A 27,110-nucleotide genomic window follows, 5' to 3' on the forward strand; every position below is an offset into this window, starting at 1 on the left:
GGATCAGAATTGAGTTTAATCGCCAAGTAAGTGTTCACAAACAAGGAATTTACTTTGGTGGGCAGGTGCAAACAGTGAACATTTAAACATAAGCAGAAAAATCAATAATAAAAAAAGAAACAACTACTGGCAGAGCTATACAATATAATATAAAATAAAAATATGATATAAAATGAAGTTACAATGTATATATAATAAAAAGTAGAATAAAATAGAATAAAAATAATACGGAATATGTTAAAGTGACAAAGTGTATAGGTTAGCTATTTACCTTTAATTAAATAACTATTTGAGCTTTTTTTTCGTATTTACTGAGGCAAGCCATAATGATGTATGTGTGGAGGCTAAAAACTCTTGAACAGGTCCTGATGCCCTGACTTACAATAATGATACAATAACTCAATACAAGAATCTTCATTAGATGGGTTTCCTTCTTTCTGCATTTTTCTAAGTCAGCTCTTAGATAAGGCCATGGAATTGTTGTAATAAAATAATAAAATATGAACTGTCTGTTACTGTAAATGATCATATTAATTTATTGGTTAATGCTTGACCACTGCTGATTAAAAATCTTTATGAAGGCAATTTAAACACAACAGAGAGTGGAAAACATCTTGTGCTTAAATGGTACAGCTGGCACTTGTGCCAAATCATGTACTACCTGCAGACAAAGGGACTTTCTGACTCCATCAGGTAGAGTTAAAATGAAATATACCAGAGTCTGATCCGTACATTCAACAGCTGATCCATACCTTGTGAGGCTGTGCTGTACCAAGTGACTCAAACCAACAAGGCCATGAGAATCCATCATCCCATGCACTGCTCTTACCGAATCCCACTGTAGTCCAAGAGAAACTGTGAGTCATCCAGAGTTCATTGAACCACAGTTACCACAAATATTAGTGTCAAATTTCAATAAAATATTTCATGTTTCATGCTTCTCATTTTGACATCAATCTGATTCACTATGAGACAGCATTCGAGGCTGCTAGCCATAATTTGATCATAGTTAATTTGCAGTGGATTACTAAGAAATGAATGACTGTTTCCCACAGGAAAGCAGCAGTTTACTGTCCTGACTCAGTGACTTTTGGAACTCAGAGATCAAGGTCTCGGAAAGCAAGGGTCTGCACATGGGTTCTTAAAGACTTAAGACGTTACTTAACTTACACAAATGCCCTAGCAGCACAAGGCTGACGGTGTCAGGGAAAGTGGGAATGAAATCAATTTTATATACATTTACTATACCTTCAAGGTCACATACACGTGTTAATTCCACATATTTACAACTCAGACACAAAGAGAGCGCTGTTTTATGTGATTGTAGTGCCTGCGCCATAATGTCTGCTGGCTTTCAGCCTGCCACTCATTCAGATCAGACGGTAGCGGTCCGGTGGACTATGCTCCTCTCTATCTGCAGGTAGATTACATTATTTAAATATATCCATCCGGCAACCACAAGCTCTTTTTCTTTGTGGTGAATCGGTTGGAGCCTTAGTCTTGGTGTGATGACAGCTGGGCAACAGACCGGTCTCGGTTCAGTTCAGGACTACTGGAGGTTTAACAAGATCACATAATCCAGATCTTTATCAATGGGATGTCCTATGCTGGTTTATAACCATTTCCAGCTTAGTTTATGATCCGAGTCCCAAGGCTGACTGATCTGATAAAGGAAAGCTACAGTACAGTATTAAACAGCAGACCGTCCAATTCTATATAGAAGCTCCATCATACACAACAACTCCGCCGATCAAAAGTCCACCTGCAGTTTACCGGTTGGGCCCCACCTTTCCTCCCCCAACATCCTCACATACAGGTTCCCCATCGAGATCATTTCAACTGTTCAAATAAACCCTAAAAAAAGCTATTCCATATTGTACAATTTAGACTCAAGAGTGGCAAGCAAACTACTTCCACCACTCAAGCACAACTTTTCTTCCATCTTCAACATTACTTTCAAAGTGTCGAAAGCAGATGGAATCTATCAATGTTTAACGTAACACTGCAAAAATAGCATAAAAGACCAGGAAGTAGCAGGTGCCGTAATCTCTCTCTCTCTCTTTCACACACACACACTCTCACACACACACAAAAACAAAAACCGTTAAGCTGCACAAGAACACCATGTCTTGTATTTTATCTGATCCCATTTTACAACCGATGATGGCTTTAATTGACTAATATTTTACAAGGTACATACTTAATGACAGAGAGAGAGAGGGAGAGAGAAAGAGAGAAACAATATACCTCAGATGACCCACAGAGTTCAATTCTGTACGATGTACCTACAAAAAACATAAATGTTTCTGTCACCCAGTAGGTCCTTCTTTAGTTAAAGGCTTTTTATCAGCATTTCGTAAGTCAAGTTCATATTTCAGTGAAATGTAGTGCAGTGGAGCAGAGTATATTGGCAGAGGAAACTAGTGGAGGAACAATCAGTTTTTACCTACATTGTCTTGCTAGAACTAGGCTTAATGCCATTTCAGTTACAGTATGAATGGGTGTAGATTGAGTGGAAGGAAACCAGTGTACCATAACCATCTTCAAATTGGAGGGCTTGAGATTTTGAACGGACACTTTCCTAGGAGTCAGTCAGAGTAAATCTACTGAAGATTCATTGCAATAGTTTTTATGGTTCAGTGGGACATTCAGGGAAAACAGAAGCCAAAGGCAATATGGACATATCCACATTAGCCTGGTTTTGTGAGCACCCTTCCTTACACCTGTAATAACACAGTGCTTCATGTCACAGACAGTAAGAGCCTTCTGGGTGATATGAGGCTGAGGATGAGGCTGTGAAAGGAGAAAGGGCTGGTCATAGCTGCCACGATTTTGGGCTCCTGCGCCCCCTAGTGGCCACAGAAGGTTCTGTCTTCCCCGCAATTCAGCTGTTCCTGGTACTGAACTTGTAAAGTCGCAAAACCGCCAGTCGAGCGATGAATTAACGGTATCACCAGGGCCACGATAAGGGCAAATAGCGAGGCTCACATTGGAAGGTCAGCTAGATCTACAGAAGTAACTGCCTGCCATGGTTAGTTTGAGTTCACATAGCCTAAAGACGTCTCCAATCATCAGACTAGCCTTATTGATTGGACGCTCATGCACAGTGTATTGATGTGTAGTTAGTTCCTTCGTGTCAACTTCCACTCGGAACCGCAATGTGAGATTTTTTTCAACTGCTGACAACAAAGAGAGTTCATACAGAACCTGTCCTGACATAATCACAGTCCTGTGAGAGAACACTAAAGTGCCTGTGTTTAATGATTTATCACTGCCGAAGATTGATCGCTCGTGAAAACAAACAAGCAGCGGTCAATGACTCATTGTACCATGAAATATTGATCCTCTACTCCGATGTAATCTCTGCGTCAGACGGGGTTAGTTTTCCAAAGTGGCCTGCACACGACCGCATTGTAGTTGTGCGCTCTCCTTCAATAGACTATTCTCTTACGGAATTTTCGGTTCTCTAAACGAATAGCCGAACTATTGTTCGTGCTGGTTCGGAGACGGAGTGTGACAGCATGAGGTCCGTTGTGGGTCTCCTTGTGCTCATGCTCGCACTGGCCTCCGCTCTCGCTGCAGATGGTAAGTTTAGATGCGTTGCTTCAAAATTTGACGTATTCTTCTTCTTGATCTCTGCGTCTAAATCCACATTTGTATAAACACTATTGTGACTTAATTATGTACAGTAGTTCTGTGAGAATTTTTGGGCGAGAGAGTAAACATGTTGGTTCATGCCAGTTAGAAATTGATCAGTTGTTAACTTTCTCACAGAGTCCTGTGTTGATCGATGTAACACTTTCAACCCCATGAAGAAATGCCAGTGCGACTCCATGTGCATGTATTATGAGAGCTGCTGTATGGACTACAACACCGCCTGCCAAAAGAAAAGTCAGACGTTCACAAATTTCCCATTTGACCTCTTGATCTCAGGCGATGCATTCCTAGCTGTGATAACCTTACCAGTCAGAGTGAAACACAAACATGCGCAGTGATGTTGGGTGCTGTTTTCACGCTTTGTTTTCAGTTGCTCGTGGAGACACCTTTGAACAACCAGAGGATCTGGTGGCTACAACCATTGAACCAACCACTTTTCCTCCTAACACCACCACCGTCCCCACCACCACCACGCAGGCTCCCACTCCTCCCCCAGACCCAGACGCTGTTCCCTGCAGTGGGCGGCCCTTTGACGACTTCTTGCAGCTGAAGAACGGGTCCATCTATGCCTTTAGAGGTGAGGAAGTTTGACGCAGGATTTTGGTGAACTCTACCTTCAGCTTGTGCAGTTAAACATCTGCACGGGCTGAAGATGAAGTCAATCATCCATCTTCTGTGTAACCTAGGCGATTATTTCTTTGAGCTGGATGAGAGGGCAGTAGTCCCTGGTTACCCCAAACTTATCAAGGACGTGTGGGGGATTTCTGGACCGATCGATGCCGCTTTCACGCGTATAAATTGCCAGGGCAAGACTTATATCTTCAAGGTACTACCCAATCTGCACACCTACTAGGGACAAGGCCTCACAAACCCAAACATAATACGTTTTATACCTCTATATTGTTGTCGGTAGAGTCACACAGAGTGAAATCTGATTATGTAATATGATCATGTATAAATGTTGCTATGGATTGGGTCCTAAGGGCAATAAGTACTGGCGCTTTGAGGATGATGTTCTGGATGAGGACTACCCACGTGACATCTCGGTAGGCTTTGAGAAGGTTCCAGACAACGTGGATGCAGCCTTTGCTATTCCTGCACCTGGTCACCATGGCAAAGAGAAGGTTTACTTCTTCAAAGGTATACCGTGTGTGGATGTGTGGGTATGCTTGTGTGTAACACATGCCTTTGTAATACAATCTGTCCCTTTCTCCAGGGGACCAGTATTACCAGTATGAGTTCAAGCACCAGCCGTCCCACGAGGAGTGCGTGACCATGACCAGATCCGCCCCCTCTGTGCTCTTCACACGCTACACAGACTTGTACTGTGATGACACCTGGGAGAGCCTCCTCAGGCATCTCTTCCAAGGCTGTAAGACACACATGTTGTTATGGTGTGTGTGTGTTGCCATATTAAGTGCACTACCTATGTGTTGGTGTCTTATATCGCCCATCTATCTCTCTCGCCACAGTGGAGGGTCACCACAAAGGGCCGCACTTCATCAGTAAGGACTGGGTAGGCATCAAGCCCCCTGTAGACGCTGCCATGGTGGGACGGCTCTACGTCAGCCCCAAGCCTGGCCCGTCGTCCTCCCCGGATATCCCGTCTGCACGACGGAGGCCCAACAGGAAGAGGGGGCCCAAGAGAAGGAAGAACAAAAGACGCATACACGGCCGCTCTCTGCTGGATGACCTTTTAAGCCCCTTGTACGATGAAAGGTTGCATCTTCTTTCGTTCTGCTCACTCTTACAACTCATGTCACCCCACAAAAATTCAACAAGAAACATACGCCAGTTGTCAGACTATAGGAATTGATGTGTGGGTGAGTGAGTGTGTGTGTGTTGTGTCTTACAGGACAGAATTTGACCATGAGTACACTTACGATGACTACAGCAACTACGACACCACAATGCTGGAGAAAAGCATGCCTGTACAGAACGTTTACTTCTTTAAAAAGGGTAATCCTCTTTCCATCTGTCTCTGTAAGAGTACTAAGAACCAAACTACAGCTTCATGCCCTGTAAACCTTTGTGTTTGTCTCACCAGATAAGTACTACAGGGTGGACCTCCAGACCAAACGTATTGACTTTGTCAATCCGCCCTACCCACGATCCATCGCCAAATACTGGCTGGGGTGCAAACGCGAGTCACTGGCAGAGAAGAGATAGACAGTATGATGGCGCATGACAGATGTGACATGAAGAGACATAATATAACTTTAACTCATTATTATTAACTAATTTTAAATACAATGTAGAAACATGCTGTATATTCTTGTTCTAGTTTCAGTTATTGAGTGATCACAAAATAAAACAAAACTATTTACCTTATTTGAGTAAGCTACTCTGCTGCCTTTTTTTCCTCTTAGATTTCCAAAGTGACCAGATTTTGCAAAGGGCAGTGCTCTCTTATTCTCTCCCATACAGACACACACACATGGATGGATCATACTTTTTTATTTGTTCCTTTGGTCAATTTATCAGTCCAGTCCCACACAAACAGCTGAGCCACTTCTGTTTGTGCTCTGTTTGGCTCACCCTAGATGTCTTCCTTTCCTTGTCTCCTGTTCCCTAACCATTGATCCATCTGGACTAGTTATCTCTGTTCATGAGTCTCTCTGCCCCCTTGTTGGGTGAATAACAGGACGGAGGTTCTGGACGTCTGCTCCCCCGATTGTCCTCTGGGCTTTCTGTGTTCTAGCCTCCTTCAGCTCCTGATACCGATCGGCATATCCCGCCTGGCACCTGCTAGCACACGCACAGATTAAAACACACACACCAATAGACGCTCGGCTTAGCCGTCGGTTAACTCACTTCTTCCCATGAGGTGCTGGGTCTGCGGGGGCAGGGCCGCGGTGGTGTGGCCCAGGCTGGGTGCTCTCTACTGGGCTCTGGACCGCTCGCTGTGGGGGTCCTTCCTGGAGGGGTGGCAGCATCACCTATACACAGTGAAGGGGTTGAAGGTGGTGTTAAAGAGAAACCGCCATCCTGAACATTTTCTGTCTAGCAAGTAGCAATCAGCTCATGAATATGAAACACTTTTTGAAATTTGAAATGAACATCATATATTCATGAGGCAGCTATACTTTATTCCTCAAATCATCCCAGTTAACTATCAGGAGTCAGCGGTCGGCTGTAACTCACAGTCACGTTCCTGTTTGAGGAGCAGCCACAACAGTAATGGACAGGATGCCAGGGGTACACCATGGAGGGATCCTACACAACCGCATTCCTTGTTTGTGAGCACTTACTTTGCAATTAAACTTCTGATTAAGACATCGACAACACGGGTGCAAAAGAGGGTACTAATGCCAGATGATATGTTTGTCCCTAGTGTTAGTTACACTGACACAAGGTCAGCACTTGGTTATGAGTCTGGGTTATGTTGTTTCACATTCTACGCTGTCTTTCTATGGGGTCAGTGTTTGAATCAGAATCAGAAAGGGATTTATTCGCCATTAAAGTTTGCACAGACAAGGAATTTGCTTTGGCAGGAAGGTGCATACAATAAACATATAGGAATCTTAAATTTAGATATATGGTCTAACTATACTAAGTATACATAAACTAGCAATACTAAGCGGAATACAATTAAAATAAAACATACAATAAAATATAAGTTGCCATAAAATAAAATATAAGTTTCCAATTTACAATATAAAATACAATATAAAATACAAATATTACAGGAATTGTGATGTAGTGCAAAATGCTCATTGTTTTAAGACATGAAGTCATTAAAGTCAGTTGAATCTCTGGATGTGAAGACATTTGTGGAGGCATTCCTATATATGGAGTCTGGAGGGTCACATGGTAGAGAAGGACAAAGTGTAGACTGAGAGGAGTATTTGTATCCTTGTAGATGTGTGAGTGGGTACTCACAAACCCGTTGGTGTGTTTACAGGGATAGGGTACAGGGTTGTGGTAGCCCCCTCCACAGGGTCCGCGGACGGACTGCCCAGAGTGACTGCTGTCAGAATGGGGCGAGCTGGAGATCACTCTGCCAAGGAGAGGAGGGGGAAGGAAATGAGCGTGACACAGCCATTAAAGAGTGTACATTTGGTGTGTCTCCCCTGAATAGGCCCCCACCTCTCCAGATCCTCTAGTTTGCGCAGCAGACGGTTGTTCTCCTGGGAGAGTTGCGCCCTCTGCTGGTTGAAGGACTCCTGGCTGTCCAGCAGGGCCAGTTTATCTCGCCTGCAGACAGGGACAACATAAACAATCTGCTTTGTGTTCAGTCCTAGTATGATAATGACTCTCCACACGATTACAGTACACTACTTTTAGTTGTCGTTTTGTGAATGTGTTCATGATTTGGAACGTTTCCCTCTGTGTTCTAGAATCTACACAGGTGTGGTGTGTTCCGTGGACCCACTGCAGCTTGTCGTTTTGTCTCCTGAGCTCTTGCAACATGCTCCTCAGGCTGGTCTCTGAGGAACTTGGCCAAGCTCTGCGCTCTTCCTCAGCTTTCTGAGGACAACTCAAACTCCCAGGACCCTTAGCAGCCCGACCTCCTGACTCCTCTACACTCTGAGGGGATGCGGAGAGGTGTCGTCGTAGTAACAGGTTCTCTTCTCGCAGCCTGTGGATTTCTCTCTGTAAACTCACCACCAGCTTCTCACGGAGGTCCTTATCATGACAGGAGGGAAGAAATACAGTTTGTGGCCTTATGGCAGACAGGGACGCATCATGTCACAACAGCCATATTCTTTTCCATGGAGCTACAGACAGGCCACGGGCAGGAGAGAAAGAGTGTGTGTGTGTGTGTGTGTGTGTGTGTATGTGTGTGTGTGACAGGGCAATATGTTTTTACCCTCTTGACCATGGGCTTGTTTCTGATCCTCCTGGCTCTGCTGGAGTAATGAAGTGTGTTCAGGGTCTCCTGAAGATTACGCAGAGTGGGAGACACACACGCAATCTGGGAAGCAAAAAACGACAGAAGGTATGGCACATGCTAAAGATAAAACAGTAAGAGCACTCAGTAAACACAATGACCACTCACTCTCACTGATTGGTTAGTTCAGTACCATGAGAGTGATGCCAGAGCCTCCCAACGAATCAGAGAGCAGCTTGGTGAGTTTGCTGTCCCTATACGGAATGTGCCCATCCCTTTTCTTTGGGTCCACCAAGGAGGAAATACACTTCCCTACAGGAAAACAAACACACCTGATACATCACGACGTGTGACATCACAACAGTGTGTTGGGACAACCGTGAACATACCCAGAGTGAGCAGGCTGCGGTTGATGTTTCCCGTCTCCTCCAGCAGCTCCTCTGTGGAGTCTCCATCTCTCACCCTCTCACTTCCAGCAAGGTCCACCACACAGAGCTTCCCAATGGTGGACACACCCTGAGAGACGAAAGGATGGGATGTGAAGGGTTGGGAGGGAGGGAGGGAGGGAGGGAGGGAGGGAGGGAGGGAGGGAGGGAGGGAGGGAGGGAGGGAGGGAGGGAGGGAGGGAGGGAGGGAGGGAGGGAGGGAGGGAGGGAGGGAGGGAGGGAGGGAGGGAGGGAGGGAGGGAGGGAGGGAGGGAGGGAGGGAGGGAGGGAGGGAGGGGAAAAGGAGGAGGTTTGAGGGACAGTGAAAAAGTGACACATCATCCAACTCTCTTGATACCTTGATGTAGACAGTCAGGATGGAGTGACTGCGGCTGGAGTGTTCGTTCTGGGAGTGAGGGGAGCTCTGCCTACTTTGCATCCCTGTCAGACAGAAGAAGAAGAGAGGGAGAGAGAGAGAGAGAGAGAGAGAGAGAGAGAGAGAGAGAGAGAGAGAGAGAGAGAGAGAGAGAGAGAGAGAGAGCAATCCCAAAGCAAGATGCTATTGCCAGACAAACTGACAGTGAACAGATCCACACATTAGAGATATTTTTTGAATTTCTAATTCATCTGTACCTCTCTCTAGGAGTTTCATGAAGCCTTCCAGGTTTTGGAACTCCACCATTGACAGGTTCTCCACATAGAACCCTTGCATTTTGCTCCCACGAACCACCAATGTGTAAGGCAACCACGGGTTTAACAGGTCACGCACCTGTCCCCATATATGCAAAAGCAGGGACAAAGTCACAGAGGTTCTGCTTGTGCGTGTGTGCGAATGTGTGTGTACGTGTTTACCTGTTCATTGTAGATTTCCAGGTAGGAGACACAGAGGTGAAACTCTTCCCCTGAGCAGTTCACCTGCTCGAGCAGGTACAACAGAGACCTCTGCATGAGGCCAGCTAAAGAGGCATGATCGAAACCCTCCCGGAACTGGGGGCAGGGCCAGAGGTTAGAGGTCAAGACGGGGCAGGGCCAGGGGTTAGAGGTCAAGACGGCTTGGAAGATAAAAGATGCTGGAGGAGGATGAGAACACATGAAACTAGAGCTCATGGTTTATACTGACCAGGGAGTGGGGTCCTGTGATGGTGTATGTCTTTCCTGAACCTGTCTGTCCAAAAGCAAACACTGTGCAGGAAAACCTCCCAACAAAAACAGACAACACACTGTTATTCTATCACAGCACTGGCTTATGTAACAAAATAATGACATGCAATTGTAAACATGTCCAATTCTTGTTCCAATATATCCAATTCTCCTACATTACTCATCAGTCCTGCCTCTCACCCCTTGATGGCAATGTCAATGAGTCTGGTCATGTCACACTCTGCAAACACGTCTTCCTGGGAACTGTCTGGACCCAGGACCACGTCGACAGCAAATACCCGCTCCTGTCCCAACACTCCCACCTTGGGGGAGAAAAGTAGAGAAAGTTGGGTGGAAGGGAAGGGAGAGGAATGAGATGAGTTGAGGCTAAATGGGAAGAAGGAGTTGGGCGAGGGAGGGAGGCAGGGAGGGAGGGAGGGAGGGAGGGAGGGAGGGAGGGAGGGAGGGAGGGAGGGAGGGAGGGAGGGAGGGAGGGAGGGAGGGAGGGAGGGAGGGAGGGAGGGAGGGAGGGAGGGAGGGAGGGAGGGAGGGAGGGAGGGAGGGAGGGAGGGAGGGAGGGAGGGAGGGAGGGAGGGAGGGAGGGAGGGAGGGAGGGAGGGAGGGACCATATGACAGTTTGCATGAATGAGTCAGAATGAGTGTTGTGAGTGTTTTGGGCTCACCAGTAGATTGTGTTGGTCTGGCCAATGTACAATGGTCTCTTCTCTTCGGTTATATTCATTTTCATTCAAAGGCCTTACCCTGCTCACACACACACACACAGCTCATTCACAGAACATGTGTTAAGTTGTTCAGCTTGAGAACAAAGGACAGAATTCTTAGTGAGGGGTGTGTGTCTGGAACAAAAATAATTGAGTGTGATTAGATACTGAAGTGTATAAGATACCTGACGGCCACCACAACATTTGACTCTTCCTGCATCTCTGCCCACCCCTTCTCTCACTCTGGCACCTGGCTGAAGAAACCAAAAGTGGAGTAAGAAGCATGATGGTTTGTGCATCCCTCCTTGTCTTTGTTCAGCTAATGTTCTCACACAGAGGCATTTAAAAGCATGTGTTTTTATGTTTTGTAGAGTTGTACGAATATGTGTGATGAGTCTTGAACTACAGGGAGTGAGAGCCAGACAAGATCGTACTTAGTCTATTCCAAGCTGGTTTTTACTGGTTTGCTCCATTTGGATAGCAAAATTCGTTGTTGGATTGAATGCACTCTGTGCCTGGTCGTCTCCTGCCTCTCATGAGCCTGACACACCCAGAACCAGGTCAGACAAGAAACTCCTACATACAGCAGTACCTCTCTTTTTACTGCTTTCTGCTTCTTGCATTTGAACTCCTCTGTGACATCATAGTCTCATAGAACAGTATTTAATTCCTTCTGGCAGAAATTCTGCCACCCGTTCTCAACATTGCAGAATGTCCGAAATATTTGGCCAAAACAATTTAATGATGTTGTTCTCTTTTCAGCTGTTTGTCGTGAAACATGAGTTTGTGAATTAAATCGTTCTGTCCATGTTCTGGATTATTTAAACATGGAAAATCTTGAACCGAAATCCTCAAAAGGCACCGCTGAGATTCGAACTCAGGATCTCCTGTTTACTAGACAGGCGCTTTAACCATCTAAGCCACGGCGCCATATGACGCGAAGGCCGACATTTACAAATTTGAATGAATAAGTCATCAACAATAACTTTCAAACCATAGTTATGTAGGCTATATTACGTAGGCTACGATTTAAACAAAGGTCGAAAAACAATCAAAGACAACATCACTGTTTTTCAAAAACTTTATTCAATATAAATGGCACATCCGATAAATAACATTAACTAAATAAATCTTAAACCATTGGCCCTGGCATTTTACATATAAGATAATAAAGGATTCTCTGCAAATTATAACGTTTCTGTTGTGAAAAAAACCTTTAACCAAGAAGGTAATCAATCAAGTCCGTGGCAACTTCAAAGTCTGAGAAGTTTAGGTTGTCATGGACGTCTTGAAAAAAGTCAAGGTCTTCGGGAGATTCCCCCCGTTGACTTCCTCCTCTTGTTGCATACTGGTACTGTGTTGCCGGGCATTCTGGCACAATCTGCTCTGCTGGGCCACAGTTGCTTCCGCACTGTTCCCGAGCATCTTTTGAAGTATCACAAGCAATAATACCTTCTAGAATGTCCCATGTACTGCATGTAGTAGATGAATTACAATACACTGAATCTGGCCGCTGATTGTAGTCCACGGGGAGACCGCATGCGTCTTCGGTGGCTAGAGGGGTAAATCCGTATAGGTCCACTGACTGGGCTCCTGGCATGCAGACAGCAGAAAGCTTAGAGGACTGGGGTAGACTTGGTTCAGGGTATCGGGGTGGTGGTGAAGGGTAGCGAGGAGGTAGTGAAGATTGGCGGGGTGGTAGGGGGTAACGGTGAGGTGGTAAGGGGTAGCTGGTAGGGGAGGGGTAGGGAAGGGGCATGTTGGTGAACATGGTTGGTGTGTAAGAGATCTGTGGAGCTGAGTAGTCTGTCGATGGTTTTGCTGCTTCTGTCGGCTTCTTGCTCTTGAAATAACGCGCACGGCGGTTCTGGAACCATACCTACGGAAAGGGAAGGGTGGTTATGCTTAGGTTAGAAGTTATTTTCTTTTTCCAAAATCAATGAAGTGCTGTTTTTTTAAAATCCACATTAATAAGAAACTTCCCTATAAACAGTGTATTGTAAGCCTAGTGGCAAATGTTTATCCAACAAACCTGAATCTTGGACTCGGGGAGCCCCGTCAGCGCAGCGAGCGACTCTTTCATTTTGACGTCGGGGTACCGCGTTAAGGAGAAGGCCCTCTCCAGTTCACTCAGTTGCCCTTTACTGAATGTCGTGCGCTTCCTGCGACGCCGGGAGTCTGCAAGAACCCCTCGAAGAGCATCCTGGCGTACTGTGGAAAGACAAAGGTTATAGAACGGTCAATCCACATGGTCAATATCACAAACAAAACGGCCTAAAATTGTGTTGTCACTAGGCCTATATGCATAGCATAGCGTAGTCAAATATGGACTGCTATTCTATTAAATAACTGCCTTACCAATGCCGGATTCATGTGTGTAATCGTTGTTGTTGTTGGCATCCATAAACGATGTTGTTGACCAGCCTTGTCCCGGGAACAGCGCGTTCATTTCTCCGGCGAATCTCGCACAATCCAACCCAAATGCCATATCTCAGTTGTATCTTCTTTAAAACGGCTTCACAACAAATTACGCTTATCAAGGCCCCCCTAACACTTTGGTATCCAGGCAGACACAGACTGGCAGGTTTTGTAGTCTGAGTTAGGGGTCTATCTTGTCCCTCCCCTCTCACCCAATAGTTGTGGTTATGAGCCGCCAACGCGTGCCTTTCAAGTGCAACAAAGTCGTTAACTGCTGACCTGGTGAAGACGCCCTTTGATCCCAAACAAGGTGGTAATGGCCCCGTTTAGACCAGACTGCCACCATCGTTCTCACACTGCCAGGTAGCCTAATGACGTCCTCGTGATACATCAGAGAGCGAGAGAGATGGGCTGGTTGGGCTGGTAGAGAGAAGCAAGTCTGTCTGCACCACATCCTTTCCTGACAGACCCAGTTCACCACCCGCTGGGAGAAAAACCTTGGAGGTTTAACATCGGGTATAACGTGTACTGTAAGTGTGAGGTGCAGTCACAAGTAATGCGTGGAGGTGACAAATCAGGCTGCTACCTTCACTTCCTGGTCGGCTTCTTTTCAAAATAGTTGACACATGACATCACAGGATGAAGCAGACTAAAATAAGGACACAAGTCTGCCCGGTGCTAGACAAAAGCCTCCTAATGAAAGTCAAGTACGTATCCGATTCGTTTTGTGAAACGAAATGTGTTCAATTTACTCCTGGCCTGTTATTTTGGAATTTAATACGACCCTCTGCATCCTTCTGTGAGTTAACTAAATGACACAACCATTTGACCACTTACCTGCATTAAAGTGCTCAAAATATGACATCAGAAATCAGATCAACCAACCATAGGCTACTGATCTGCATGTGATAACTGCCATGAAAAATACTATTGAAGCTATGCAAAACTGAAATGAGGGGTGTCCGCATATCTAGAAAGGATGGCCATCATGCCTTCATACATTACGTCAGCATGATTAATCCTAGTATGATCTATGGAAGATCATAGGCCTAGCAATATGCGCCATATTGGCAACTAATTGCTGGTCATTGTCTTTTAATCCGATGAGCTATGGGGTCGTAGGTCATAACTGGCCATCAACCAATATAATGACCCCTTTCAGAGGGGGTACATCGAAACCGAAAACAAAAGCAGAATACTCGAAACCGCTCATGTGCTGTCATGTCCCTGCAAATCTTCAATTTGTAGCTGTTTAAAACATTGTATCACTTTAAAGTTACTTTAAAGTAAAGCTTCTAAGAGTGGAATTAAATAAAGAATAATATGTATTCTTCTCTACAATCTCCTCACGGGGCCCAACATTCTTAGCGGCGTTCCTGATCATATAGGCCTATCTTATTTTAATTCGAGGAAGTCCTAAATGGCGTGGTACAGTATTATCAACTGATCATTGCAGATTGTTTATCTGACCAGTAGATGGCAGTAGTAAAGGTGCCGATGTGGACATTCGACTGTTGACACTATTAGTAAGTGTTAAATCACAATTTAATTGCTAGTCTGCCAACATGACTGAACAGGAATGGGGTGTGCTTTACTTCGGGGCTTCTACTTCCGACAACGTTAAACATCAATAATGCAAACAAAATAAATCCATAAAACTTGATTTACAGAGAGGATCCTTGTGTAACAGCCTGGAGACTGTTAGTAAGATGTGGAAATGGGGTGATGGATGATTTGGGTGAGAAGTCATTCCAGATTTACCACATCAGGGAAGCCATGTACTCTCTTGAAAGCATTTAACCTTGGTATGTGTTAGGTGAGGAAATTAGATTTAATCCACTCCATTCTCTGAACTGTTGGCCAAAAGAAAATGTGGTCATCATAAGAGTGGATGCAGTGTTCATGATTTTTACTGCAGTACTTTTTGCCTGACAAATAAAATATGAATGCAATATACATGCCCTCCCCAATACACAGTTGACATCACAAAGCATGTTTGTTATTTGTTACTTGTTAGTGTGTGTGCGTGTGTTTGAGTGTGTGTGTGTCCATCCTGTTTGTCTACCGCTCCCAGGAGTCAAGCTTGACACCCTTGTGAGAATGACCCTTCACTCCTTCAGCAACCCCCCCCCCCCCAATCTCAATACACAAACACAAGCCAGCATTTGATGTTCAAGCTATACACATTTCCTGTCACCCATAGTGGTTTTTAGGCCTGCTCTGTGAGACATGTGGAGGGGCAAACTGCTAGCCCACAGCCCAGGCTTCAGAAGGCCTCTGAGCCTAAGTGTGACTCATTTTTGTCTTAAGATGACACAGATGGATAGAGACCTGCATGCTGAAGATCTGCCCTGAAATAGAAATGAAGGAGAGTGACATGAATGAGACTACACAGCACTACTAGACGTTTACAAAAGATTCTTTTAAGACTACCAGTTATCCAGTTTGGTCTAATTAAATTACCATGTTACGACACAGTACTTGAAACATCTGTGGCAATATTGGTAACATCATGTCCCTTTATCAACTGCATTTTTTGTGGAAGGCTGTATAACACTGAAGACTATTCATAACACCAAGAAATATAAAAAATACTGAGTATTTCACAGTAATAGAGTAATAGTTTGCACACCAGAGGTGTGGAATGTGTCTGGCAAATCTATTTGTCTGCCTGTCTGTCTGTCTGTCCTCTTATACCACACAATATATTAGTCTATTTTTGAGTAACTGTCTGTTATTTATTTAATGCAGAATTAAATCAAGTCATACCAGTTTAATTTGTATAGACCTTTTACAAGCAATGTCACATAGGGCTTTTACAGTAACTAGACCAATTTTGGTGCAATAATGTCAGTAACTATTTGATTCAGGTTCTCATCATCTTGAAAATCTAATTTGGATTGAGAATCTGGCTGATATAACTATATATATTATAATTGATGTTTAGGCATCCAATTATATACAAAATGTATATTGTTTTACATTACTGTAACAAACTCGTAAAGACTGAATTTCTCCAAACACGATCTCCTATTGACAGTGAGGCCACGCCCTATCCAGGGGTGTAACGGGAGATCGTTATTATGCTCAGTCCGTCACAGATCCTTTTAGCTGCAGCGTGTTCCGCTTTCTACTTTCTGCTAAACATCGATAATACCACGGTGTGACTCAGAACAACAGCCTGTTAGGTAAGGTATTATTGTTTTCCAGTATTACTGAGTTGTAGTAGTGATATAACCTTATATATGTAGCTACTTATATTGAAGAAGTAAACAAAACGGACAGAATGTCCGGTTAGCGAAAATGAAGGTCAGGTTGGCTATCTCTCAGCCTAATCACTGTTTCTTTCTAATGCAAAACAATACAAAATAAACAAAGATGAAGCTAAGGCAACTAGAAGTTAGTCGTAATCAGGACTATGTAGGCGCAGTTGCATGTCGTAGCCTAAGCCTACAATGTAGGCAATAGTTGCCAACATGTCAAAAACAATAAACTACAACAAATGCTACTGTAATAATGCAAAAAAAGGATGTTATTTTAATGAGGGTCCAGCAGGGGGTTGTCAACAATGGGTTATGTTAGTATTTGCAAAATTATTAACAGAATAAGTTCCTAAGAACTGCCTAAAGCCATGCTATGTTGCATAATTTAGGCTAAACAATATCAATATCAAAGAGAGACTGTGCTGTAGTTACCATCATCAAACGTACAATAGGCCCTTAACAAATCAACTCTTCAACTGTTGTTAAGGTTTACTATTGTCTTTAGAATGTCCCGGGAGCAGGTTGCCGTGGAGCGCGCAAGGAGAGCCTTTCTGACAGGAAGATCCAAGCCCCTAGAAAACCGGATACGACAGCTCAAGAATCTCCAGAGGTTGTTTGTGGAGAGACAAAAAGACATTGCTGATGCAATTAAGAAAGATCTCAATAAAGTGAGTCCAATAGCAGATCTGTTTGAGACAAGTGTGTGTGTTGGAGTGAGCCAGGTCATTTGTGTTCATACAATAATTATCCTCATCTCCTCTCTGAGACAATACTGCCTTTACCATCCAGAAATTTACCTTGAAAATATCTTCCTACAGAGAATCATTATACAACCCCAATCTCTTGGTCACCTTTTAGATGAAACCACAGGTGCTGGATGTTATGTATTTATTTTGTGTGTTCCTTTAATGCTCCAGAGCGATGTCGGAACCCAGATCTACGAGACCCTAGGGCTTGAGGGGGAGATTGCTCTGGTTGTGAAGAAGCTGGCAGAATGGGCTGCTCCGCGCCCTGTGGAAAAGAACCTGCTGACCATCTCAGACACAGTCTACATCCAACCTGAGCCCCTGGGCGTGGTGCTAATCATCGGGGCCTGGAACTACCCCTGGGCTGTCACCATACAGCCCCTCATAGGAGCCATCGCTGCTGGTAGGAGACCACCAGAGAAAGAACAGTGAATAACAAAGATTTTTGTTTTTTACTCAGTTGCAAAATTTTGCTACTTTAATCTCTGTTATTCTCTGTTCTTTTATACATGTCTCCTCCCCCGTTCTATCTTTCTTGGTCTTTCAATCTCGGTATTGCATAATATCAACCTTCGGAATACTGTGTCAAAGACAAACCTATGAACCCTGGACTTAATTCCTATCAAATCATGGCCATAGGAGGCTCTATGTGTGTGTGTGTGTGTGTACGAACTCTGACCGCCATTTCTATCAGTGACTGCACTAAAAAGTCTAAAAGGACTAAACAAGCTGGTTGTGTATGAACCGCAGATAATCCCAGTCAGATAACCCTCTGATGACATAGACGGCAGTTGGTGAATTATTCATTATGAATTAGTCCTTAGCAGAATACTCAGTTATCTAGCCTTAAGATGCAAGTGGTTCTGTCTCTGTAACCCTACTCCCTCCAGAGTTTACCATCACAGTCAGAGGCTTTCACTACACAGCATTTAGCTACCAGCATTTTTTTTTTGTAGTTCACATAGTTTAGATTCCATACACTTTAGCAAAGTGCCTACAATCTTTTTGGATTAGCACTGAATGGTTTAGCCTACATTTGCGAGGCACTGGCAATGACATACATCCATTAAAAGTAAAACCATTAAGCTGACTTGGTTAGTGAATGCATTTGGAATGTATTTCATGACATGTATATGTAGCCTTGATTACATAGCTGTTAACTTGTTAACTCATAACTTGAATGCTGAATTGGTTCTTACGATGTGAAAGGGAGTGTGTGTGTTTGCTTTGGACTGGACTTTATCTTTTGGCTCTCTGCTTGTTGTCAGCTACAAAAGGGAGATTGCGTGTCCAGTAGGTCAGAGGTTCCAGCCTACAGACGACAGTGTTGAGCAAACTTCACTGCCACTCGGACTGTGCCACCAAAATTAGTATCCCAGAATACATTTATACAGATAATATTGTTCCTACAATGGATAAATAGGGGACAAAAAAGGGATCAGATGGCTGAGCGGTTAGGGAGTCGGACTAGTTATCAGAAGGTTGTTGGTTTGATTTCCGGATGTTCCAATTTACGTTGTGTCCTTGGGCAAGGCACTTCCCCCTACTTGCCTCGGGGGGAATGTCCCTGTACTTACTGTAAGTCGCTCTGTATAAGAACGTCTGCTAAATGTAAATGTACAAAGATTTTATCCCAGAATATGATCCCAAAGCAACTGGATCATTATTAAGTAGCAATTCATAATTCATAACATAATTATGACAATATTAGCCTATCGTAACCATATTTAAGTCAATCACTCTCAGCTGTCTTTGTTAACTTTTACTTCACTTTTTCCACATAAACATGCTCAGAGATTGGGCTCCATCGTGGTTATTCTCATGGTGCTGTTGTTCCTGCTTACAGGCAATGCTGCTGTGGTGAAGCCCTCAGAGGTGTGTGTCCACACTGCCAAGCTCATGGAGGACCTGCTGCCCATCTACATTGACAAGGTGACGTATAGGAAACCTGTCTGACTGTCTCTCCGAAGCCTTTACACATGACATCACAACACCGCTATCATAAGGCCCTCTACGGCCCTTGCCGTCGGATTGGGGTGCACGTTCAGGCACAGACAGCAGCAGGTTAACTGGTGTGTGTGTGTGTTTGTGTGTGTGTGTATTCCTGTGTGTGGGTGTGTGTTGTAGGAGCTCTACCCGGTTGTGACCGGCGGCGTACCAGAGACCCAGGAGCTCCTTCGCCAGCGGTTCGATCACATCTTCTACACGGGAAACAGCATGGTGGGCCGTCTGATCATGGAGGCAGCAGCCAAGCACCTGACCCCTGTCACCCTGGAGCTGGGGGGAAAGAGCCCCTGCTACATCGACAAGAACTGTGACATCAGCATGGCGTGCCGGTGAGCACCACGCCGCACTGCTCTCCTTCTTTTCCTATTGGCTGAGAGGCACAGCGATGTCATTGGACGTCAGTGACGGTTGATAGTCAATCGTGTGGTTGGATTAAGCCATCTTGATGCGACAGAATAGAATTGAGCTTTTCTGAATATAGCAATAACGCACGCAACTCTTTCTCTTTGTTTCAGGGTTGGCAGATACTACACTTTTGTGATGGAATAATAATGTGCATTTCGTTGACGTTTTGATCCAAAATGGCGTACAGGGAAAGAAGAGCAACATTATATCAAGCCCTTTCTTGTGCTCATAGTCATCCCATATTTGTCATCCTCCCTCTCTTGCCTCTGTCTCTCTCTGTGCCTCAGGCGTGTGACCTGGGGGAAGTACACTAACTGCGGGCAGACCTGCATAGCCCCAGACTACATCCTGTGTGATCCCAGTATCCAGGATCGGGTGGTGGAGGAGGTCAAGAAGTCCATCAAGGTATAGTCCCCCTACATTTACATTTAGTCATTTAGCAGACGCTCTTATCCAGAGCGACTTACAGTAAGTACAGGGACATTCCCCAACACACAACGTCATTTGGCATTTGGGGAATCGATCTGGCAACCCTCTGATTACTAGCCCGACTCCCTCACCGTGCAGCCATCTGACTCTTACCCTAACCCCCTAGCCACAGGGCCACAGGCAAAGGGACAGTACCATCAGTACTCAGTTCTCAGAACTGTCCTGTGTGTTTTATTTTGACAGGCTTTCTACACAGAAGACCCGAAGACCTGTCCTGACTACGGGCGCATCATCAACCAGCGCCACTTCAAGAGGATCATGGCAATGGCAGAGGACAGTACCATTGCACATGGAGGTGACAACGATGAGTCTGATTGTTACATAGGTACGTAGGTATTATGGATTAAAAGGTCTTCACTGATAACATTATTTACTTGGAAAGATAGTGATTACTCGGTTGTGATTTGGATTAAAAACAATATTCTTTCCACCATTAAAACAAATTTCGACTTAATCTGGCACCCCACAAGTTTGTCTCATCACACCTAAAAGAACTGTGTGATGTACTGGATGTTGACCTGTGTCTACGTTCCCCACTCAGCCCCCACAGTGCTGCGAGATGTGCAGCCAGAGTCAAAGGTCATGCAGGAGGAGATCTTTGGTCCTCTGCTTCCTATCGTGACTGTCAGTGGGCTAGACGAGGCCATCAGCTTCATCAACCAGAGAGAAAAACCTCTCGCCCTCTATATCTTCTCGCCAGATGACAAGGTGCTACACACACACACGCACACACGCACGCACACACGCACGCACGCACACACGCACGCACACACTGCAGTGTCATCTTACATTTACATTTAACCATTTAACAGACGCTCTTATCCAGAGCGACTTACAGTAAGTACAGGGATATTCCCCCGAGGCAAGTAGGGTGAAGTGCCTTGCCCAAGGACATGTCCTTTGGCACGGCCGGTAATCGAACCGGCAACCTTCAGATTACTAGCCCGATTCCCTAACCGCTCAGCCAACTGACTCCATTGGGGTGCTTTCTTTCTTTCTTTCTCTCTGCCTATGTAAAGGTGATAAAGAAAGTGATAGCAGAGACCTCTAGTGGAGGAGTGCTGGCCAATGACTGTCTGGTGCACTTTTCAGTGAGTGCGCTTCCCTTTGGAGGAGTGGGTGAGTGTCTCTGTAACACAAGCAAACCAGGCCAGACACACACACACACACACACACCCTGACCCATGTGCTCTTTGTGGTCCCATGCAGGTAACAGTGGGATGGGCTCTTACCACGGCAAGTTTGGCTTTGACCAGCTGAGTCACCTGCGGGGCTGTCTGATCAAGCAGCTGAAGATGGAGGGGGTCAACGACATGCGCTACCCTCCACACACGCACAAGAAGCTGGGCTGGGCCCGGTTCTTCATCCTCAAGAACCCAGACCTGGGCTGGATGGGCCGTATGGCTCTGCTGGCTCTGCTGGCTGTGATGGCAGCAGTGGTGCTACAAGTAAGTGGTCAGATGGCTGAGCGGTTAGGGAATCGGGTTAGTAATCAGAAGGTTGCTGGTTCGATTCCTGGCAGTGAAAAAGGACGTTGTGTCTTTGGGCAAGGGACTTCACCCTACTTACCCTTACTTTCCTTGGGGGGAAAGTCCCTGTGCTTAATGTAAGTTGCTCTGGATAAGAGCGCCTGTTAAATGTAGAAATGTAAGTGGGGAAGAGAGAAAGAAGGAAGGAGAGAGGTGGAGGAAGGAAACCAGATATACTATCTGGATGATAAGGACATAAGGTAAGAGGAGAATTTGGGAGGAGGAGAGGTGGATGCACAGATGGAGAGGTGAAAACAGTTTGACGGTCTGTTAGAAGTGACGGTGAAAGACATTGATTGGGGGATATCTGTTTGTATTTTTCCAGAGATTTCTGCTGTGAGGTCACAATGATATACTCGTTACCACCGTAATGAAAACCACTAAGGAATGGACCATGGACATCAAGAACTTGATGAACTGTATCCCATATGTGTCTCAATAATGCTGCAACCTTCATCGATTACTTGACAGTGACTGAGAGATTAGGGGATACAGACTCTTTTATATGCACCCTTACTTAACCAGATGTATCATTTCAGAAGGAGTAATATTAGCAAACTAAAGATGTATTTAAATGGGATCTTTTAACATGCTTATGGCACTTTAATCAACGTCCTATGTTATCAAAAGAAAGGAGAAAAAAAAGCCTTAAATGTTCATTTTAAAAACCGTTTTACTACTTTGCTGCTTTCACTCTTGTTAATGAAGTAACCATGCTGAAATGCCTTGACAATGTTGTTTACCTGCCTTACACTCTGAAGTCATACAGTTCTTATGCATTCCGTTGTATACATTTCCAAAATGATTTGTCAAGAGTTTCTAAGGGTTTTTGCCGATCCTTTTACATTTATAAAGGTATGATCATGAAATAATATTTTACTGGTGGTTCAATACTAAAACTACACTTTAGTAGATACCAGAGAAGCACAACACGTTTTGTAACCATTCATAACACGGTGAATCAGAAGGCTAGATTGCTTTTCCAAATGTTTATTCTCCATGCGTGAATGTGTGTTGGTACATCATTTTTACTATACTGACTATATTGACACTGTTAATCCTATGAGGCCTTATTATGATTGACTTCAAACACCACATCATCATCTTTGTTCAGCTGCACACATTTCTTCTCAATCTGTGTGTTGATCGGTTGAGCAGTCAATTGCTATTTTATTAACTTCCTCTCAAGCCACAGGCCTGAGCAGGGATAGAGAAGGGCAGGGATCAGCGTAAGGGCTGATTGCTACTCTTCAACATTCCTATGGCTTAGCCAACTTGACCAACTAACTGATTGTAGTCTCTGAGGTAAAGTCAATGAAGCCATTGTATTCATTTCATTTTTTTCATTTAACACTGTGACTGGAAGGCCCCAGGCTTTTCCCATTGAATTTCAAATGTTTCAAAAACATGTCACGTGTCATTGATTGACACAAGTTGTAATTCCAATTAAAAGAATTGCCCTTCACATTTAAATTTTGGTCTTTGTACACATGTCAAATAGCATAGTGATACAGCTATATTATGGTCTGGTCTACACAGCTACCATGGCAACCCGTGCTGACCTGGGGACCTGACCACAAGATGTCAATGTTACTCCTGCTACAGCTATCTAAGCAACGAGTGGAAAGGTCTCCTACAGTACACCTATCACATTCTCTCTCTGTCTCTCTCCCTCTTGCACTTAATTTCTCACTGCCTCTCTGTCTACCTCCTCATAGGTGTGCAAAATTGGTAAATGATTGTGTCGTCTTGGATTGAGGTGCTCTGTGTGTGAGTAAAAGCCATGGGTATCTCTCTGCTTCTCTTTGCACTGCTCTCCATTTTCTCCCACTGCTCAGGTAAGACTAACTGCTAGAAATACTTTTAATACTTGAATTTTATAAACACTGTGGCCTGTGACCAGAACCCTTTCCATGGGGTGGACAGATGTGTGGAGTAGTCTTTTTGGGGTGGGACATAAGTCGTTTTTTTTACCATGTAAACTGTGTTCAACTGCTAAATGGGGTTATATAGAAAAATCTCAATGTTTGTCAATAAATGTCCGGGGGTGGGGGTGGGGGGGGTGGGAGGCTGGTGGTGGTAGTGGGGTGGCCAAGCTTCTGGCTAGACGTTGCCCTCACCTTGCCCCCCTGGCTACGCCAATGTCTGTGATGAACTGATGACACGTTAATTCACCACCTAACTCAGCTCAATGACATTTGTTTCATCTGAGGGCTGTAAGAGGCTATTCACCTTATTTTATTTATTCTTTTTGATTAGAGGGAGAGTGACAGAAAATTTACCAAAAGGAAGACTGGGTGATTTCATTTCCTTGAGGCACGTTTCAGTTTCTTGTTTTGTGATCCTGATACCTGTGTGTATTGGGCATAACTTGAAAGTCTTAACAGAAAATTGTATTTCCTAAATTTGTTGCTATTTTCGGAGTACCGTGATTCTCACACCACAAACATTCTGAACCAGTCCCAGATGTGAAAATAGACAGGTGCAAGTAGGAACCAAGTAACTGACTACCTGTGCCTGTGCATTGTTCTCCTGATGAGAAAGTCTCCTTCCTCCCAATGGGCTCCTTTGTTAGAAGCACTCAGTGTTAGCGTACACTGTACATATGTAATCTTTATAATGGCTTTGGTGCCTAGGACATACTGTACAATCTGCCACAACAACATCCGAGCGACAATACAAACCCTCTCAACTTTTATCCTTAAACGGGCAATATCAGAAGGACAAGCATGAGGAAATGTCACATCGACATATGATTTATAGGAGGCCTACTACCCATTTAATAAGTGATTTAGATCTATGAGACTATGTTGATCAGTGACCCCTTCTGCATCTTTTCTCTCTTTCCTCTTCACTGTTATTTACTGAACTGTGCAGTGTCTTGTCCCCTTTCGAGTGTTTGTGTGCCCTCTGGTTAGGCCTTGGTTTGTAAATATGTGCCTGGCTCAGTAGTCTGAGAACTTGTGCCACAGGATGGATGGTTTTGTGAGGTCACTGAACACTAACCCTAACCCTAATCAAGAGTTTGTGACTATGTGTGTCAGTTGAAGTGTTGACTCATGCAGAACCCAATCAGATCACATTAAGGCTTAAATAAACATTATTAACATAATTATTTTGTAACTGGGTAACCTGTTCCATCATCTTTGTCTACTGTGACTGGAATGTATGGAGGAACATGACACAGCATCTCACTTTCTAGTTGGAGTCACTGAGTGAGTCTTTTAAGGTCTCTTGGAAAATGAAAGATATTATTTGGCTTGTTGTCACATACATTGAGTGATTTAGAACCCCAGCCTGGAAGAGGCTGGTCAGGTCAGAACACAGGTCATATGTATATTTCGTCAATAATATCATTTATTTGTATGTCTGTGTCTTTTTTGTGTGGGACTGCCATAAACCCTTAAAGGTCATCACGTGTTAGTCTGTGTAGGTCAAGAATTATGCTTGCTGACTAGGAGAATGAGCTGTGGTTATCAGAGCATGGTCAAATAGTTCCTATAAATAAGTAATAGTGTCAGTTAATAACTGTAGAAACAAAAGGTTGTTCTGCCAAGGTGGACCTGTGACAGTTAACCCCACGTAGTTTTTTAAACGCCTGTGAATATACTTTGTGCAAGTTCAACTGAAAGTATACGGTGTCCTTCTGTTCTAGCACAGTGGTGTTACCAGACCCAGTACTCCTGTGATGACAGATGCAAAGGTAAACAAAGAGCTACCACAGAGAGAAGTGTAACTCAAACCCTAACACGCTGAAGAGCCCACTTAAACACAAAAGAGCTCTTCTCCACAATGGAGCTCACTCAGATATCCTCTCATGTACATTAACTTTCTAGAATCTACAGTGTCCCTCAGAACCTGGCTTGCACCAGGGTTCTATTCCAATCAAAAGCCCCGATGTCAGCAAATGGATTCAGAGGTGAACATGTTGTTTCAGACCCCAGCCGCTGGTCAGAGCAGTTCCCAAGCTGTGGAGGGGATCGGCAGTCACCAATTAACATTGTGACCAGCCGTGTGCAGCCCAATAGCACCCTCGCACCCTTCCATTTCCATGCATACAATGGTACCTTTAACCTCTCTGCGGAGAACAAAGGACACTCTGGTGAGAATGCAAAGAAAACCTGAGACAAGTAAAGAATTATGTTCTCATTGACTTACCTGGGAAATATGAATACAAGCCTTGTAGAATGAATCTTTTCTTTCTGCTCTCCTAGTTCACTTCACCCTACCTGGGAAGGTGCAGGTGAGTGGAGGGGGCTTGCCGGATCGCTACCGGGCCGTCCAGTTCCATCTCCATTGGGGTATGGAAGGAGGACCTGGGTCAGAACACACCATAGATGGAGAGAGGTATCCCATGGAGGTATGAGGACCTGAACCGATAAGTCTCTTTTGGGACTTTTAGTCTCTTTTCATAGAATCTCTAATTTTTTCCAAGACTTTACTTTATGTCTGTTTCTCTGTAGCTGCACATTGTCCACGTCAAAGAGATCTACACTTCTCTGGAGGAGGCAGCGCACGATCCCTCGGGTGTGGCGGTGCTCGCCTTCTTATTCGAGGTCCAGTAGTGATGTCATGGTTTCCGGCAGGCTCTTTGCTGTTGTCTTTTTCCATTCGACCTGTAACATCACATGTTGAAACTCCCATCTTAAGAAGTTTCTGTTGGGTTCAATTTCAGCTGTATCTTTATCTCGTCTTCTCTCAAGGAGTCCAGTGATGATCAACCTCACATCAACACACTGATTGAGGCACTGGGGAAAGTCAGGCAAAATGGTACCTGCTCAATAGTCTGACAGGCTGTACACAACATGCTCTAGTCTTAGACTTCATCATCTGTTTATAGGATTACGTAGCATTGACAACCCCTCCTGTCCCTTCTGTTTCAGGAACCAGTAGCCTTGTCACAGGGTTCCGACTCAGTGACATCATACCCTGCGCTAAAAACCTCCACAGTTACTATCGCTACGTGGGCTCCATGACGACACCAGGCTGTGATCAGGCAGTGGTCTGGACTCTGTTTCACCAGACCCTCCTCATTAGCCACAGCCAGGTATGAGATGACATTACAACACACCCACTATGACCCCCACCCCCTTCTCTCCCAATCCTCCCTAACCCTATCTTCGAATTTCACTCTCCAGCTGGTGTCTGTAGCCCAGCAGTGTCAGTTCTGGACCGGCCAGTCTATGCATGGAATCTTCCGGCCTGTCCAGCGGCTGAACGGACGGACTGTGTACAGGTCGAGTGCCAGCCTTGCTGTACCTCGTCTGAGCAGCACCAGCCTGTGTGTTCTGTGTGTACTGGGGGCTGTGGGGGTTCTCTATTGAGATGGAAGCTAACCTGCTAAAAAGTACTCTAGTCCTCAACCTTAAAACTTCACTAAGAAGTGTGACTGTAGGATAATGGGATGATTGTCTGTGAGGCACTTTGTTCTTTCTTATTTAACATTTTCAATTTGCTGCATGAAGGGCAAAACAA

General features: G+C 44.6%; 4 protein-coding genes and 1 non-coding gene across 8 annotated transcripts; 2 read left to right on the plus strand and 3 right to left on the minus strand.

Moving 5' to 3' along the window:
* The first annotated feature begins 3,429 nt into the window (after positions 1-3,429).
* Positions 3,430-5,988, plus strand: vtnb (vitronectin b). Of its 3 annotated transcripts, none has more exons than XM_084698167.1 (9): positions 3,430-3,585; positions 3,775-3,891; positions 4,028-4,234; positions 4,344-4,483; positions 4,641-4,797; positions 4,874-5,029; positions 5,130-5,364; positions 5,513-5,616; positions 5,705-5,988. In XM_084698167.1, the coding sequence occupies exons 1-9, from the start codon at positions 3,522-3,524 to the stop codon at positions 5,824-5,826; spliced, it is 1,302 nt and encodes a 433-aa protein (XP_084554293.1). In that variant the 5' UTR covers positions 3,430-3,521; the 3' UTR covers positions 5,827-5,988. The 3 variants fall into 3 exon arrangements, with proteins under 3 accessions (XP_084554293.1, XP_084554292.1, XP_084554294.1); XM_084698166.1 differs by having other exon boundaries at positions 3,431-3,585; positions 5,130-5,376; XM_084698168.1 differs by having other exon boundaries at positions 3,431-3,585; positions 3,775-3,858; positions 5,130-5,376.
* A 118-nt stretch (positions 5,989-6,106) lies between these two features.
* On the minus strand, positions 6,107-11,361 carry LOC146288071 (kinesin-like protein KIF12). 2 transcript variants are annotated; one of them, XM_084698553.1, is made up of 17 exons: positions 11,213-11,361; positions 10,964-11,032; positions 10,740-10,818; positions 10,258-10,379; positions 10,037-10,112; positions 9,769-9,903; positions 9,550-9,685; positions 9,275-9,357; positions 8,881-9,007; positions 8,685-8,803; positions 8,471-8,575; positions 8,033-8,286; positions 7,747-7,854; positions 7,540-7,657; positions 6,802-6,873; positions 6,472-6,596; positions 6,107-6,402 (listed from the first exon to the last, which is right to left on the minus strand). In XM_084698553.1, the coding sequence occupies exons 2-17, from the start codon at positions 10,996-10,998 to the stop codon at positions 6,264-6,266; spliced, it is 1,833 nt and encodes a 610-aa protein (XP_084554679.1). In that variant the 5' UTR covers positions 10,999-11,032; positions 11,213-11,361; the 3' UTR covers positions 6,107-6,263. The 2 variants fall into 2 exon arrangements, with proteins under 2 accessions (XP_084554679.1, XP_084554678.1); XM_084698552.1 differs by having other exon boundaries at positions 6,107-6,405.
* Positions 11,362-11,634: 273 nt separating this feature from the next.
* trnat-agu (transfer RNA threonine (anticodon AGU)) lies at positions 11,635-11,708 on the minus strand. The gene has a single exon. It is a non-coding gene; the product is annotated as a tRNA-Thr (tRNA).
* A 173-nt stretch (positions 11,709-11,881) lies between these two features.
* Positions 11,882-13,344, minus strand: LOC146288073 (uncharacterized). Its single transcript, XM_084698604.1, has 3 exons — positions 13,137-13,344; positions 12,811-12,989; positions 11,882-12,657 (listed from the first exon to the last, which is right to left on the minus strand). Exons 1-3 carry the CDS (start codon positions 13,264-13,266, stop codon positions 11,995-11,997), a joined length of 972 nt encoding a protein of 323 aa, XP_084554730.1. The 5' UTR covers positions 13,267-13,344; the 3' UTR covers positions 11,882-11,994.
* Positions 13,345-16,263: 2,919 nt separating this feature from the next.
* LOC146288074 (aldehyde dehydrogenase family 3 member A2-like) lies at positions 16,264-27,106 on the plus strand. Its single transcript, XM_084698737.1, has 17 exons — positions 16,264-16,384; positions 16,965-17,127; positions 17,377-17,608; positions 19,052-19,137; positions 19,333-19,541; positions 19,905-20,022; positions 20,290-20,431; positions 20,648-20,814; positions 21,126-21,225; positions 21,316-21,561; positions 25,291-25,338; positions 25,573-25,737; positions 25,850-25,995; positions 26,099-26,191; positions 26,339-26,405; positions 26,519-26,682; positions 26,774-27,106. Exons 2-17 carry the CDS (start codon positions 16,966-16,968, stop codon positions 26,957-26,959), a joined length of 2,331 nt encoding a protein of 776 aa, XP_084554863.1. The 5' UTR covers positions 16,264-16,384; position 16,965; the 3' UTR covers positions 26,960-27,106.
* The last annotated feature ends 4 nt before the right edge of the window (positions 27,107-27,110 follow it).

This window comes from Hypomesus nipponensis, chromosome 5, assembly GCF_054491055.1.
Source record: "Hypomesus nipponensis isolate SF chromosome 5, ASM5449105v1, whole genome shotgun sequence".
NCBI lineage: Eukaryota > Metazoa > Chordata > Actinopteri > Osmeriformes > Osmeridae > Hypomesus > Hypomesus nipponensis.